The sequence below is a fragment of the Geotrypetes seraphini genome, chromosome 14 (genome assembly GCF_902459505.1).
Source record: "Geotrypetes seraphini chromosome 14, aGeoSer1.1, whole genome shotgun sequence".
Classification (NCBI taxonomy): Eukaryota; Metazoa; Chordata; class Amphibia; order Gymnophiona; family Dermophiidae; genus Geotrypetes; species Geotrypetes seraphini.
The window spans coordinates 30,843,372-30,858,134 of record NC_047097.1 but is presented as its reverse complement, the minus strand read 5'-3'; the positions used below and the strand labels follow the sequence as shown (position 1 = coordinate 30,858,134).

Genomic DNA, 14,763 nt, shown 5'->3' with positions numbered 1-14,763 from the left:
AGAGGAGCTGCCACCCACGGCTTTGAACAGAACGATCGACTGCAGCAAGGGAGCCAGCCAGAAATGCTGCTGCTCTATAAGGAAGGGGGGAAGAGAAATGTTGGTGTGGATGGCACGAAGAGCTGCTGTCGGCCGCAGCTTTGAACGGAACAACCAACTGCAGCAAGGGAGCAGTCAATCATCGTGTCCAAGCCGCAAAATAGCACCTGGAGGGCCACGAGTTTTGAGACCACTGCTTTAAATCCTGCTATTTTTGGTCCTCCCTTCTCAAGCAGCTGCAGAAATACTCACTAGCTCAAGGGCCCTGTCTCATGTGGAAATCCAAAGTTTATCAAACATTTTATTCTGCTCTGTTTCAGTATGATTAAAAGGTTTAATAAACTAGACTTGATGTTAATAATTGACTACATATATGAGTGTGGGTTAGGTGCCATCGACTCATGTTCAAGTCCTAGCGCCTTGATGAATTACAGATCTAAAAAGAAATCGTATCCTGGGCAAATATAGTTATAGAAGTGTAAATGTTAGAAACATGATGGCAGATAAAGGCCAAATGGCCTATCTAGTCTGCCCATCCGCAGTAACCATTATCTCTTTCTCTCTCTGACAGATCTCACATGTCTATCCCAGGCCCTCTTGATTCAGACACATTCTCAGTTTCCACCACCTCTTCCGGGAGACTGTTCTATGCATCTACCACCCTTTCTGTAAAAAAGTATTTCCTTAGATTACTCTGGAGCCTATCAACTCTTAACTTCATCCTATTCCCTCTCATTGCAGAGCTTCCTTTCAAACGAAAGAGACTTGACTCATGCACATTTACATTATGTAGATATTTAAACGTCTTTATCATATCTCCCCTCTCCCATCTTTCCTCCAAAGTATACAGATTGAGATCTTTAAGTCTGTCCCCATACGCCTCATGAAGAAGACCACGCACAATTTTAGTAGCCTTCCTCTGGACTGACTCCATCCTTTTTTATACCTTTTTGAAGGTGTGGCCTCCAGAATTGTACACAATATTCTAAATGAGGTCTCACCAAATTCTCATAAAGAGGCATCAATACCTACTTTTTCCTACTGGCCATACCCCTCCCTATGCACCCTAGCATCCTTCTAGCTTTTGCCATCACCTTTTCAACCTGTTTGGCCACCTTAAGATCATCATATACAAACATACTCAAGTCCCGCTCTTCTGTCGTGCACATAAGTTCTTCACCCCCTAAACTGTACCATTCCCTCGGGTTTTTGCAGCCCAAATGCATGACCTTGCATTTCTTAGCATTAAATTTAACTGCCAAATTTCAGACCATTCTTCAAGCTTTGCCAGGTCTTTCTTCTGTTATTCACACCATCTGGCATGTCTACCCTATTGCAGATTTTGGTATCATCTGCAAAGAGGCAAATCTTACCCGACAATCCTTTAGTAATATTGTTTATAAAAATGTTAAAAAGAACAGGCCCAAGAACAGAACCTTGAAGCACACTACTGGTAACATCCCTTTTCTCAGAGCGATCTCCATTGATCACTACCCTCTGTTGCCTTCCACTCAACCACTTCTTGACCCAGCCCGTCACTTTGGAACCCATCCCGAGGGCACTCAGTTTATTTATTAGACGTCTGTGTGGAACACTGTCAAAGACTTTGCTAAAATCTAAATACACCACATCTAGCGCACATTCTCTATCCAATTCTCTGATCACCCAGTCAAATAAATTGATCAGATTTGTTTGACAAGACCTACCTCTAGTGAATCCATGTTGTCTCCAGTCCTGCAATCCACAGGATTCCAGAAACTTGACCATTCTCTGTTTTAAAAGTGTTTTCCATTAATTTGCTTACCACAGAAGTCAGACTTACTGGCCTGTAATTCTCTACTTCTTCCTTACTTCCACTTTTGTGGAGAGGGACCACATCCGCCCTTATCCAGTCCTCCGGTACCACTCCCAACTCTAGAGACGCATTAAAAAGGCCAGTCAGTGGAGCTACCAGAACTTCCCTAAGTTCCTTCAGCATCCTTGGATGTACACCATCCAGCCCCATCGCTTTGTCTACTTTTATTTTATCTAACTCCTCAAGAACACAACCCACTGAAAATCAATCAGGGTCTATTACTCTTCCATCTCTATTGCCGTTTGTCTTCTGCAGTCCTGCTCCCGGCACTTCAGCCGTGAACACGGAACAGAAATATTTGTTAAGAAATTTGGCATTTTCTTTATCAGCTTCTACATATTCCTCCCTTTCATCTTTGAGTCTCACAATGCCACTTCTTCACTTCTTCCTATCACTAAAAAATGTCTTGTCTTCCCGTTTTACCATGTCAGCTATTTTTTCTTCCATTTGCATCTTTGCTTTCCTAATTACATGACCAGCCTCTCTTAACTTTTCCAGATATTTTCTAGACACGCCCTCAACAATTACATCACATCTTTCGTACCTACTGAGCATTAGTGTTTGCTGTTTAGGTGAGTTAATTGCTGAACAGGGCGAGCATTTTGCACGTGCTGGGAGCCTTTTCGGCTCACTTTGACACCCAGAGCTCGCAGCCACTTGTTGAATGTATGCTTTCTTTCTGTTATATGACACACTGGAATGGGGTATGTTTTTTGTTAGCCGATATTTCTGTTTGTTTGGGTGGGGGGATGGGTGTCATAGCAAAGTTTGGAAGAGTTTTGGGAACCATTTACTTGTGTTGTACACTATGGGGTTCATAATTAAAAAAAATGTCTAAAATGTGTCCTAAATGGCTACTTGGACGATCAAAAAGCCTGATCGTCCAAGTACCCATAACCAAAGCAGGTTTTAGACGTATCTAAAACCAGCTTAGGCCTTTCCCCTGCCACTAAACGCACATCGCCTAGAACCTTGAATAGGCGATTAATCAAATCTTATAATAAACTTGGAAACTTGGAAACAGAGAGAAAAGAGGCATGTTTAGAGGAGGGGAAAGGGTGGGCGGTGGGCCGACCTACACCTAGGCGTGCAGCAGGTATAACTAAAACCTTAGGCAGGTTGCCTAGTCGGCACTTATACCTTTTTGACTTAGACGAAGTCAAAACAGGTCTAAGTGCCGAAAAAGGGACTGCTGAGCTGATGGCCGCTGGCACGATCAGTTCAGCGGCCTGGCAACCTACTCACCCACCCACCGCAACCATCGCGGCAGGAGAGATACCTCAACTCCCCTACCGCGATGCGATCACCCCTCTACCCGAACTGCCGTGACCCGCTACAGGAGAGATGCCCAATCTCTCCTGCCGCAGGTTGTGGCAGTTTGGGTAGAGGAGTGATCGCATCGCGGCAGGGGAGATGGCCAATCTCTCCTGCCGTGATATATCATCCCCCCCCCGACAATATCGGGGCAAGAGGGAGCCCAAGCCCTCTTGCCCCGCGGCACCCCAGACCTCCCAGATGACATCGGGGCAGGAGGGAGCCCAAGCCCTCCTGCCCCGGGCACCCTGCAACAACATTGGGGCAGGAGGGAGCCCAACCCCTCCTGCCCAGGCGGACCCCCCTATCTCCCACCCCCCACTACAATACAGGCAGGAGGGATCCCAGGCCCTCCTTCCCTCGACACAACCCCCCTCCCCCCAACATCCACCCCCCAATCCCCCAACCCGCGACTCCTCTCAATGACCCCCCGACCCCCCGAACCCCAACCCCCTTCCCCGTACCTCAAATCGTTGGCCAGACGGACGGGTGCCAAGCCCGTCCGGCAGGCCAGCCGGCTCCGGAATGGGGCCAGATTGGCCCAGGCGGCTGAAACCCCGCCCACAGGTGGGGCTTGAGGCGCCTGGGCCAATCAGAATAGGCCCGGGAGCCTTAGGCTCCTCCTGTGGGCGGGGCCTTAAGCACATGGCCCACGGGGCAGGAGGGCTTGGGCTCCCTCCTGCCCCGTATGTAATTGGCTGGGGGGGGGGGTTGCGGATCGCTGGAGCTCTCTCCTGGCCCGATGTTAATCAGCGAGGCAGGAGGGCTTGGGCTCCCTCCTGCCCCAATGTTGTCACGGGGTGCTGCGGGTGTCCGGGGCAGGAGGGCTTGGGTTCCCTCCTGCCCGACCGTAATCGAGGGGTGGGGGGGGTTTAGGGATCATGGGGCAGGAGGGCTGCCCCGATGTCTTGGGGGGGGGGGGGGGTGGATTCTGTAACCAGTGTTGTTTTTGACAGACACCGGTTACAGAATCCAGCTTTTAGGCAAAGGACTGGCTCCTCCTTCGCTTGAAAGCCCCTGTGTTGGACATTTGGGGCTTAGGCGTTTTTTGGTTCATTATGGGGTATAAGTGTAGACATCGTGGAGGGATAAGTGTAGACATAGTGGTGGTCTGGGCGTTTAAACAGCTGAATGTAGAGGCAGGCCATTATCAAAACAAGGCCGTTTGTTTTGGTTATGGATACTTTCCCTGCTTCTGCTTTCAATGTTTAAGGCCTTAGGCCAAAAAGGATTTAGACGGGTTTTTTGATTATACCCCTCTATGCTACCTTGTGTTTTGTTTTGTTCCTCTCTGCAAAAATAATAAAATATTATTTTGGGGGGAAAAAATTTAACAAGCACTAATTATTTCAGATCCTGTTAGTGGGATATGTTACGTGACCTGTCATTCTTTATATCACTACATCTGTTTGCATTGGTAACATTTAGGTACAGATGTTTAATTGCACCACAAATAATGCAGTGGTTTTCCTTGTTTATTAGTATCGTGTGTGTTGCTGACAGGCACCGAATAACCTTGGTAGATCTGTTGATGTGTATGGAGAATGAAAGGAGATATATTGTTTTATAGACTTTTAAATTGAGCATTTTCATGGGATGATCCAGCCCATTAAGCATGAACATTTAAAAGAAAATTTAACCCATGGTGTCCATAAATTGTGTTATGATTAACTATAGTCAAACAAAATAAGCACGAAACTGATAAGCTCCAGAAACATTTGCCTCACTTCACATTCTGGTTTAGAGACATGGAAGTCAACAGCGCCTCATAACAACTAAGTTACTAGAAATTCATAGATATTGTTGGATTGCGTTGATAACCATATGGTTGTGCTATGTGCATGTGGTTTATGGCTCTCTGATCAGCCTGCATACAATATAAGAGAATAGGAAAGGGATAGCTGCATATGCTAGTTTCCTTTGTTGGCTGATGCCTATGGTTAAATGTATCCAAAGATTCATGCACCAACTTTCCATTGCTTGTAATGTGAACTGGTATTCCAAATGCTGAAACGTATTTTAACAAAGGGGTCCTTAATTAAGGTGAGCTAAAAATAAATGCGCGCTAAATGATAAGATGCCTATAGTGGCGCTCGAAAAGGTTCAAAGAAGAGCGACCAAGATGGTAAAGGGGATGGAACTCCTCTCATATGAGCTTGGAAAAGAGATGGCTGAGGGAAGATAGGATTGAAGTCTACAAAATCCTGAGTGGAGTAGAAGGGGTACAAGTAGATCAATTTTTTGCTCTATCAAAAATTACAAAGACTAGGGGACACTCGATGAACTTACACGGAAATACTTTTAAAACCAATAGGAGGAAAAAAATTTTCACTCAGAGAATAGTTAAGCTCTGGAACCTGTTGCCAGAGGATGTGGTAAGAGCAGATAGCATAGCTGGTTTTAAGAAAGGTTTGGACAAGTTCTTGGAGGAAAAGTCCATAATCTGTTATTGAGAAAGACTTGGGGGAAGCCACTGCTTGCCCTTTGTTGGTAGCAGGGAATATTGCTAAACCTTGGGTTTTGGCCAGGGGTACTAGTGACCTGGATTGGCCACCGTGAGAACGGGCTACTGGGCTTGATAGACCATTGGTCTGACCCAGTAAGCCTATTCTTATGTTCTTATGTCTTAGCATTTAGCATGTGCTAAATCAGTTAACGCACTTTAATAAAAGGACCCCAAAGAGGTATGTTTGAGCATTTTTGATAAAATAACTTCTTTGCTGTGGTAAATTTGAAGCATGCCTGAGAAAATATGAAATACATAGAGCAACTACCAATGATATTCTGGATTTTATTTTAAACCATCATCCTTAATATGAGGTATGTTGATATTTGGAACAGCTGAATTTTTGGGTAGCTGTGCATTTGAAGGTTACAATGACAGTTCTGTTTTATACATTCATTTATGTAAATGCTTTACAAGCATGCATTTAATCCTTATTTTACTTACTTTGGCTTTGCAAAAGGTTGAACTGACCATGCTGAAATTGTTAACACTAGATGCTCACAGATGTTACATGTGAATGAATTAGACAGGAGTATTATCCTCCAGGATGCTAAATTTGTTAACACCATTTAATTTTCAGATGGGGGTGTTTGGATCTGAAATTTACAGGTTTTGTAACACTTTGCCTATGTCTAAAAAAATTATTTTTCTCTGAGTGGTGGCAAGCACTAATAATAGCACATCGTCATAGCTTTTAGTTGCTTTACCAAATAGATTTTGCATTAATTAGGAAGGAAGATGTCTTAATGTCAGTCCTTTGCTGGAATTATTATACAGTCCTCTATATCTCTATTTCTTTAGGTTCATTACATCTTGCATGAAGTGGTGATGGGAGGGATGGTGCTGGAGACCAACATGAATGAAGTAGTTTCTCAGATAGAAGCTCAGAATCGACTGGAAAAGTCTGAGGTAATCAACTTACTTACGACAAGCTATTAAAGTGGCCACTAATTATAATCTCAAGAGATAAAAATGTATCTAGTCCAAGAAAGCCCACGTAGAGCTCATACAAAGCAGCATTCTTACCAGGGTAAAACAGGTGGCTTTTTTGTCTTTTATATGCCAGCTAAAGCCCTGAATTAGCCATAATATCAAATATGTTGAAGCTATTGTTAATTAAATAAAATGCTATGACTGTGAGGGTTTCACAAAGCAGTAAGCCGAGTTGCTACCTTAGGCCCCATTTTATCAAGCTGCAATAGAGCATTTTAGTACAGGCTGGAGAGGTAAATGCTCCGATTCTCATTCAATTCCTATGAGCATCGGAGCATTTACCTTGCCAATCCGTGCTAAAATGATCGACCACAGCTTGATAAAAGGGGGTCTTAATTTTTCCAGTGAACAGAACTCTTGTTGGTTTGTGCAGATGTATTTTATTTTATTTTTTATAACTAGATGTAAAGGGTAGCTAGAAAGATTGCATCAATATACTTTGTTATATTTTATCTTTACAGTTGGAAGCCAAGCCCAGTCTAAAATATCCACTGTAAAATAAAGGCAGACTGATGACTGCAATGATGCTGTCACTGGTCTTGAAGTAGTTGGTTGTGATTTTGAAAATGCTACTTGGGCTGTAGAACGCATTGCCTCTTTTTTCACAGCACTTTGGAGTTTAAGAGACCCCATTATCTTTCTGATATGCATCCGGCTTGCCTAATAAAATTAATATATTGGCAAATAAGCCATAAGTAACAGGCTTTTCTAGTGCAACAGACACATTATTCCTGAACCTTCAGGTAGTCTAAACTAAACTAAACCTTAAGCTTATATACCGCATCTTCTCTATAAGAATAGAGCTTGAAACGGTTTACAAGAGTTTAAGAAAGGAAAATATAATAAGAATTAGTGGTTATATAGAGAGCAGCGGGATTTACATTTTTTGAAAATAGTCACATTTTCAGATATTTTTTAAATAATGGAAAGAGCCCAAATTACGCAGCTGGACAGGAAAGTTATTCCAAATTCAGTAATTTTATTCAGTAATTTTAAAGTAGAGAGATTTTCCTAATTTTCCAATATAGATAACGCCTTTTAACGAGGGGAAAGATAATTTAAGCTTTTGGATAGATCTGGTAATATCAGGTCTCGCAGAGTTCCAGGATAGAGGAATTAAAGGGGGAAGAGTGACATGCACATTTCAAGTTAACCCTAGAGATTACTGGGAGCCAGTGAAGTTATAACAAAAGCGGGGAAACATGATCATATTTGCTTTTTGAAAAGATCAACCTAGCTGCAGTATTCTGGATCTTTTCTTGTTTAGACTTAGATAGACCGAATTACAATAATCCAACCTCGAAAGAATGATTGATTGTATGAGGACAGCAAAATGTTTTTGGTAGAAGCAGGATCTCACTTTCTCAGCATATGGAGATTAAAGAAGCATTTTTTCACCAGACAATTAAGATGGTCATTGAATGAAAGTGTTGAGTCTATGACGACACCAAAACTTTACTTGAGAATTCAGTCTGCAGTGAAGATCCAGATGGCAATGAAATGGACGAAGATAGTTGATCTAGTTTTGGGCCAAGCCACAGTAGTTTGTTTTTGGACTCATTCAGCTTCATTTGCACAGTAAGGGCCCAAGATTGAAGTTTCATTATGCATGCTATTATATTTTCAGCAAGGTTTGTGAGATTCAAATCTATCTCAAGAATTCTTGTAGAGAGCCTTATTTGCAATCTTTTTTTCTCCACCTCCCATCTCTCTGGGCTGCCCTCCAATTTCTCAGTTGTCTCTCTACAAGCAAGATGGTAGGGCATATAGAAAGTGGAGAGGGACAGATTCTTCAAACTTTTGAAAACTACAAGAACAAGAGGGCATTTGGAAAAATTAAGAGGGGACAGATTCAGAACCAGTGCTAGGAAGTTCTTCTTTACCCAAAGGGTGGTGGACACCTGGAATGCGCTTCCAGAGGGTGTGATAGGACAGAGTACGGTATTGGGGTTTAATAAGGGATTAGATGATTTCCTGAAGAAAAAAGAGATAGAAGGGGATAGAGGATTACTATACAGGTCCTGGACCTGATCGGCTGCCGCGTGAGCAGACTGCTGGGCATGATGGACCTCTGGTCTGACCCAGCAGAGGCACTGTTTATGTTCTTGTGTTCTACAGAGTGGATGTGGTGGCTCGAGAAGATACCATTTTTGGGTCCTCTGTTCTGCGGGCAGGCTCATTTGTCTCTCCTTAGACATCTGACTCTGCTTTGGCATGTCAGCTACTGTACAAAATCCTGTGAATTCGCTACTGAATGAAAGATTAGGTTCTTACCTTGCTAATCTTCTTTCAGATAGAAGACCCTGTCAAAGCTTTTAATTTGCCTGATTACTGCCTCAGACATTGCCAGTATCCATCTTGGGACCTCTTCTCCTTTATCTAAGATTTAGGAGAGGCAAATCTACAGGGACATAAGGGATCCTATTCCCTTTCTGCTTTTTTGGGGGGTGGGGGTATGGCTCCTATTAGTTGGTTTCTAGGTACTCATGTAAAAAAAAATCCTGATCTAAGAATATAAAAAGACTTTCAGAGGAAGGCAATGAAAATGGTGTGAGAAGACACCTGACAAGAGACTTGAAGACCTGAATATGTATATCCAGACTAGAGGAAAGGAGGTAGAGGGGAGATATGACACAGACATTCACATACTTGAAAGGCTAACAATTTAGACTTATAAGTTGTATTTGTATTTTTATTTTTAATTCTTAGTTTGACTTTCTTGGAGGGATTATAGATTATTTGGGGGGGGAGGGCTGAGATTCTGGTTCTCCAGTGGGGGCTTCATTGTACTGGGAAGTTATAAGATCAAAGGCATCTCAGGATTGTGGTATTTTGTTCTGGTATATTATGAAGAGGGAAAAGGTTATTGGATTCAGAAAAGTAGGAGGAATTTTTTTCTGTAGTAACATAATTCTTTTGTAATTGCCATTGTTCATTCTTTGCTGCTGTTTTGATTTGTTTAATAAAAAGATTTCAAATACGTATTTGAAAGGTATTAATGAACAAAACTAATTGTCTTCCTAGATGGGGAAAATGTACAGCTACAGGCCTTTCACACTTCAAAAAAGGCATAGAGTGGTATAACCTGCACACAGCAGCAGATACAACTCTAGCTACCTTACTGGGCAGACTAGATGGACTATGCTGGCCTTTATCTGTCATCATTTACCGTTACTATTTGCCAAGGGAATCATCAGTTATCAGAAAGACGTTTTGCTACGTACAGTAAGAGAGGATAGTCCAATGGCCATGAATTACCGAGAAAACTTAAGTTCAAGCATCGTCCCACTTACCAAATCCCACTTTTTTTTCTGAAAAAGAAAGCAGGTAGGCCCAATAACACTGGAAAAGGACTAGTTACTATTAAGATGTTAAAACTTAAATATTTGTATGTTGTGCCTCTTTCTTTTACTCTGGTTGCAGTGTTGAGATTTAGAAATGGAAGTTAAAAGTGCAAAACTAAACCCAGTCCACTCTATGTGGACATACAGAAACATATGGCTCATCCAGTCTGTCCATTTGCAGTAACCATTATCTCTTCCTCTCTCTAGGAGATCCCACGTTTCCTCTGTATCCCACACAGTTTCTGTCTCCACCACCTCTTTCCAGGAGACTGTTCCACCCTACAATCCTTTCTGTAAAAAAAAGTTTTTCCTTAGATTATACAACTGAGCCTATCATCTCTTAACTTCATCCTATGCGCATTTATGCCACATAGGTATTTAAGCGTCTCTATCATATCTCCCCTCTCCCGCCAATTGTACCAACTCCACTTTGCCCCTATCCCAGCATCACTGCATTTTTCTTTGCGTCTGGTGATGGGTGGAAGGGATAAAGCAAGGGTGGATGGGGAAGAAAGGTCTATTTTTGTCTATCCTCAGCATAATTTAGCTGCTTACAGCTCTGGGGAAAGCAAAGGGTTAAGAGAGGAATAAGCAAAGAAGGTGAGGAGAGAATAAGAACTCCCAAGGGGGGTGAGAGGTGCTGAAGATGGAGCGTATATCCAGAATAGTGAAGAAGAGAAGGGAGCAAATGCCCAAGGGAGAATGGAGGTTGAAGGTTCAAGAGAGTTGCACAGGATGGAGAGAAGAGAAAATAGATCCCTGGTAGAAGGAGGGAGAGAGAAAGTGTGTGTGGGTTAGGGAAGGAAGGAGGGGAAATATGGAGGTTACCCTAGCTCTGGGAATGTTATCTTGGTATAGATATAGGAGGAAGACAGCTTGTATTTTTCTTACCTAGGAATTTATCAAACTGATACAGAAACAGACCATACATAGTCCTGGTGCAACTTCTGCTGCTCCTGGTTACATCAAAGGGATGGTGAGAAAGAGAATGAGGAGAATGCAGCAGTTTATTCCCCATGTCTGTGCCTTTTCTTGCCTATATCACCTGTAGTTAGGCATATGCTCTGAATGGCCTGATTTTAGAGAGAGAGAGGCAAGGGGAGGTAGACTGAAGGGAAGAAGAAAAGCAATTGTTGCTAGAGAAAGAGAGGTGGTGGAGACAGAGTGATGGGATAGAAATGTCTTAGGGATAGAGAGCAATAGGGAGAATAAGGGAAGCAGAAGAATGGAGTACAGTGGTACCTTGGTTTACAAGCATAATTCGTTCCAGAAGCATGCTCATAATCCAAAGCGCTCATATATCAAAGCAACTTTCCCCATAGGACATAATGGAAATTCAGTTGATTTGTTCTACATTGTTCCTCACTCTTGCTTTAATGGCGCGTCCTGGGTACGTCCAATTTCACCCCCCATCTTAGAATTATACTCAGTTCCAGTAAAACGAAACAGGGAGCATCCCTGTCAAGATTTTTGAATATGATTGTTACTTAGTTGAACTAGGACAGGACAATAAAGCGACATGGGAGCGGCGCAGATCGCCTCGTTTACTTACTTTACTAGCCATTCTCTCGCGCACCATTTCAGTCCTGCATTCCCTCTCCTTCAGAGCAGGATCCATTCGCCGCCAGCGGCTGGGGAACAATACGGCCCAAATCAGTCTTCTTCCCGGCTCGAAGGTACAGTAGGTCGGTCTGGCGCCCCCTTCCCGGATCCCTGAGCTGATTGAATGCCACTTTCAACCCTCGTCGGGTGAGACGCTTGAGAATGGCTGCTGGCTTTTCTTGGGTTGGCCGTGTGCGGGGCTTGGTTGAACGGGATTGGATGTTGCTCACTGCTGGCTTCTCATGCGTTGGGCGCGTGCAGGAACTGGTTGAACGGGATTGGCTGTTGCTCGCTACTGGCTTCTCTTGGGTTGGGTGCATGCGGAGCTTGGTTTAACGGTGTGGTGGAGGAGCAGGACCTGCCTCGCTTCAGCTCTGAGCATGTCGCTGAGATCGTGGGGCAGCAGGGTTGGAAAATCAACTTAAGCTGCAGGTAAATTTTGCTCGTTTTGCAAGACAGCGCTCGGTTTGCGAGTTACAAATTGCTGGAGTTTTTTGCTCGTCTTGCAAAACACTTGCAAACCGCGTTACTCGCAAACCGAAGTTTGACTGTATTTGGTAGCTGGCTAGAAGAGATGGGGAGATTGATGAAGCAGTTAGATGTAAGACAGAATGAAAAAAATGGAAAGGAGAGAAATAAGCAAAAATATATTGGTGGAAGATAGACATCAAAGAGACAGATGTGAGAGTAGGGAAAGAAAATGCAGGTTCACAGTTCATGAGACTTTTAAGTGAAAAGATTGGCATGTATTGGAGAGCCATTATTTCTGAATTTGCTATATACTTGCAAGCTACATTGCAGCCTAGCTGATGTTTTGCTTTCAGATAAGTCTATGCTCTGTAACAATGTGTTGTTTTTTCTAATATTAAGAGGCAATTATCCTTGTATGTTAAATTTATTAAAAATTTTGATATTCTGCCCTTCGCAAATCATAGCAAAGTACTGTACATTAAAATTATGCAATAGATTAAAAAAAAAAAAAAAAGCCGTAAAACTGGTCAAAGAATGAAACTAAAGACATAATAGCAATCAAACAACAAGAAAATCTTTGCTTCTTATCTTTTGTCTGACCTTGCCTAACAGCATGGTTATCAGTTTCTTGATAATTTTTTATACTAAGTAGTTCTTCCTGTTAGTTCCTGTTTGTAGTTGTCTTGCTTAGTTTCACACATTCAATTTAAGAGGGAATTTTTAATGCATGCATTCGCAGTCACTACCTCCCCCCCCCCCAGCACAATTGGTGCAATGATTGGAAACTGAAAATAAGAAAGGCATGAATTAGAGCAACAGATTCTGGCATTCCAGACATCAACCATCCTCTTCATAAAAAATAATTTCCTAACATTACTCCTAAGTCTGCCACCCTGCATCCTCAATTCATGCCCTCTGGTTTTTACCATTTTCTGGTAAGGTTTGTTTCTATATTAATACCTGTCAACTATTTAAATGTCTGTATCATAGCTCCCCTGTCCCTCCTGTCCTCTAGAGTAAACAAGGTCTGTTCAGTAAGTTCCAGGACAGTTTGAATTGTGCGCCAAAGGGAAGTTCTTTTGAGACGCGTTAGGCGGTGTAGAGTAGTTTGAAACTTCACAAGTAACCTCCTTTTTTCCGTTTGTTGATATCTGTTTTCTTCTCCAAGCTCCAGCAGTTTTTGTGAAACTGTGTTTTCGTGATCAGTTATTTTTCATTATGTGAGACCTCAATGAGCAGCGTTTCAGCATGACGTTCTGTTTTAAATTGGTAAGACCACTACAGAAACTTAGGAAATGTTGAAAGTGGCTTATGAGGAACATATCACGAGTCGTGGAAGGTGTTTTGAATGTATCAAAATTTGCAAATTTTGTGCAAAAGTACAATGACAGTTCTTCCCCAGCCTCCTGACTCGGCCCCTGCTGACTACTACTTCTTTCCTAAACTTAAATCCACGCTGAAAGGAAAGCGATTCAACACCATTGAAGACAAAGCAAAATTCAACGCAGTGACTTTTGGCAATTTCTGAAAATGTGTTTAAGGACTGTTTCCAGAAATGGAAATGACATTGGGAAAAGTGTGTAAGTAGGGAAAGGGGGTACTTTGAAGGGGACCCAATAGAATAAATTCTAAGATATTTTTATAAAATAAGTGCTGGAACTTTCTGAACAGACCTCGTAGTCTTCCAGTCTCTTTTGGCACAAGCCCCATACCATTTTCATCATTTTTCTCTGGATCGCTTCAAGTCATTTTACATCCTTAGCCAGATATGGCCTCCAAAACTGAAAACAGTACTCCAAGTGGGGCCTCACCAACAGCCTTTGCAGGGCATCAACACCTTCTTTCTTCTACTGATTACACCTCTCTCTATATAGCCCAGCATCTTTCTGGTTACAGCCACCGCATTGACACTTAACCTTCAGATCCTCAGATACTCACCCCAAGCTTCCTTTCCCCGTCCATGCATATCAGCCTCTCAGCTCCTAGCACATACGGCTTCTCAGACTTCTACTCCCCAAACACATCACTCTGCACTTCTTTGCAGTGGATTTTAGTTGCCAAACATTAGACCATTCTTCTAAGCTTTGCAGATCATTTTTCCTGTTTTTCCACTCCCATTGGGGTGTCCACTCTGTTACAAATCTTGATATCTTCAAAAAGGTAAACCTTTAACCTTTTAACCATTCAGCAATATCACTCACAAATATATTGAACAGAATCAGCCTCAGCACCAAGCCTTGTGGCACTCCACTACTCACCTTTCCTTCCTCAAGCAAATTCCATTAAATATCACCCTCTGGCTTAAATATCATCAAGTATATTTTTGCATGAGAGCAGAGATTTTGTGCTGCTTACTGCTCATTGAAAGGATTCTAGAAATCTATCACATATACTCAAATATGAACCTACCTGAATATAAGCCGAGGTAATCTTTTTTTGTGTCTCAAATAAAGGGGATAAAAAATTGCCTTGACTATAAACCGGGGGATTAATATTCAAGTGCCCTGCCTTGCATTAGCCCTCTCTCCCTCCTTTTTTCCCTTCGTACCTATCCCCCAATGCCCACAGCAGGCCTATCTCACGAGATTGCATTGAGAACTCAAGGCAGGCATTTTTGATCGCAGCTCTCACAGGGCGGG

General features: G+C 42.6%; 2 protein-coding genes across 3 annotated transcripts in view; one reads left to right on the top strand and one right to left on the bottom strand.

The window, feature by feature from the left end:
• ZNF710 (zinc finger protein 710) overlaps positions 1 to 14,763 on the bottom strand; it is a 613,623-nt gene that overhangs the window by 252,052 nt on the left and 346,808 nt on the right. The window lies entirely within an intron of this gene.
• Positions 1 to 14,763, top strand: part of AP3S2 (adaptor related protein complex 3 subunit sigma 2) — a 67,044-nt gene that overhangs the window by 50,027 nt on the left and 2,254 nt on the right. For both annotated transcript variants that reach the window (XM_033919494.1, XM_033919493.1), the window contains one exon: positions 6,516 to 6,623. In XM_033919494.1, the coding sequence (XP_033775385.1) occupies positions 6,516 to 6,623 (108 nt within the window). The remainder of the gene's footprint in view (positions 1 to 6,515; positions 6,624 to 14,763) is intronic.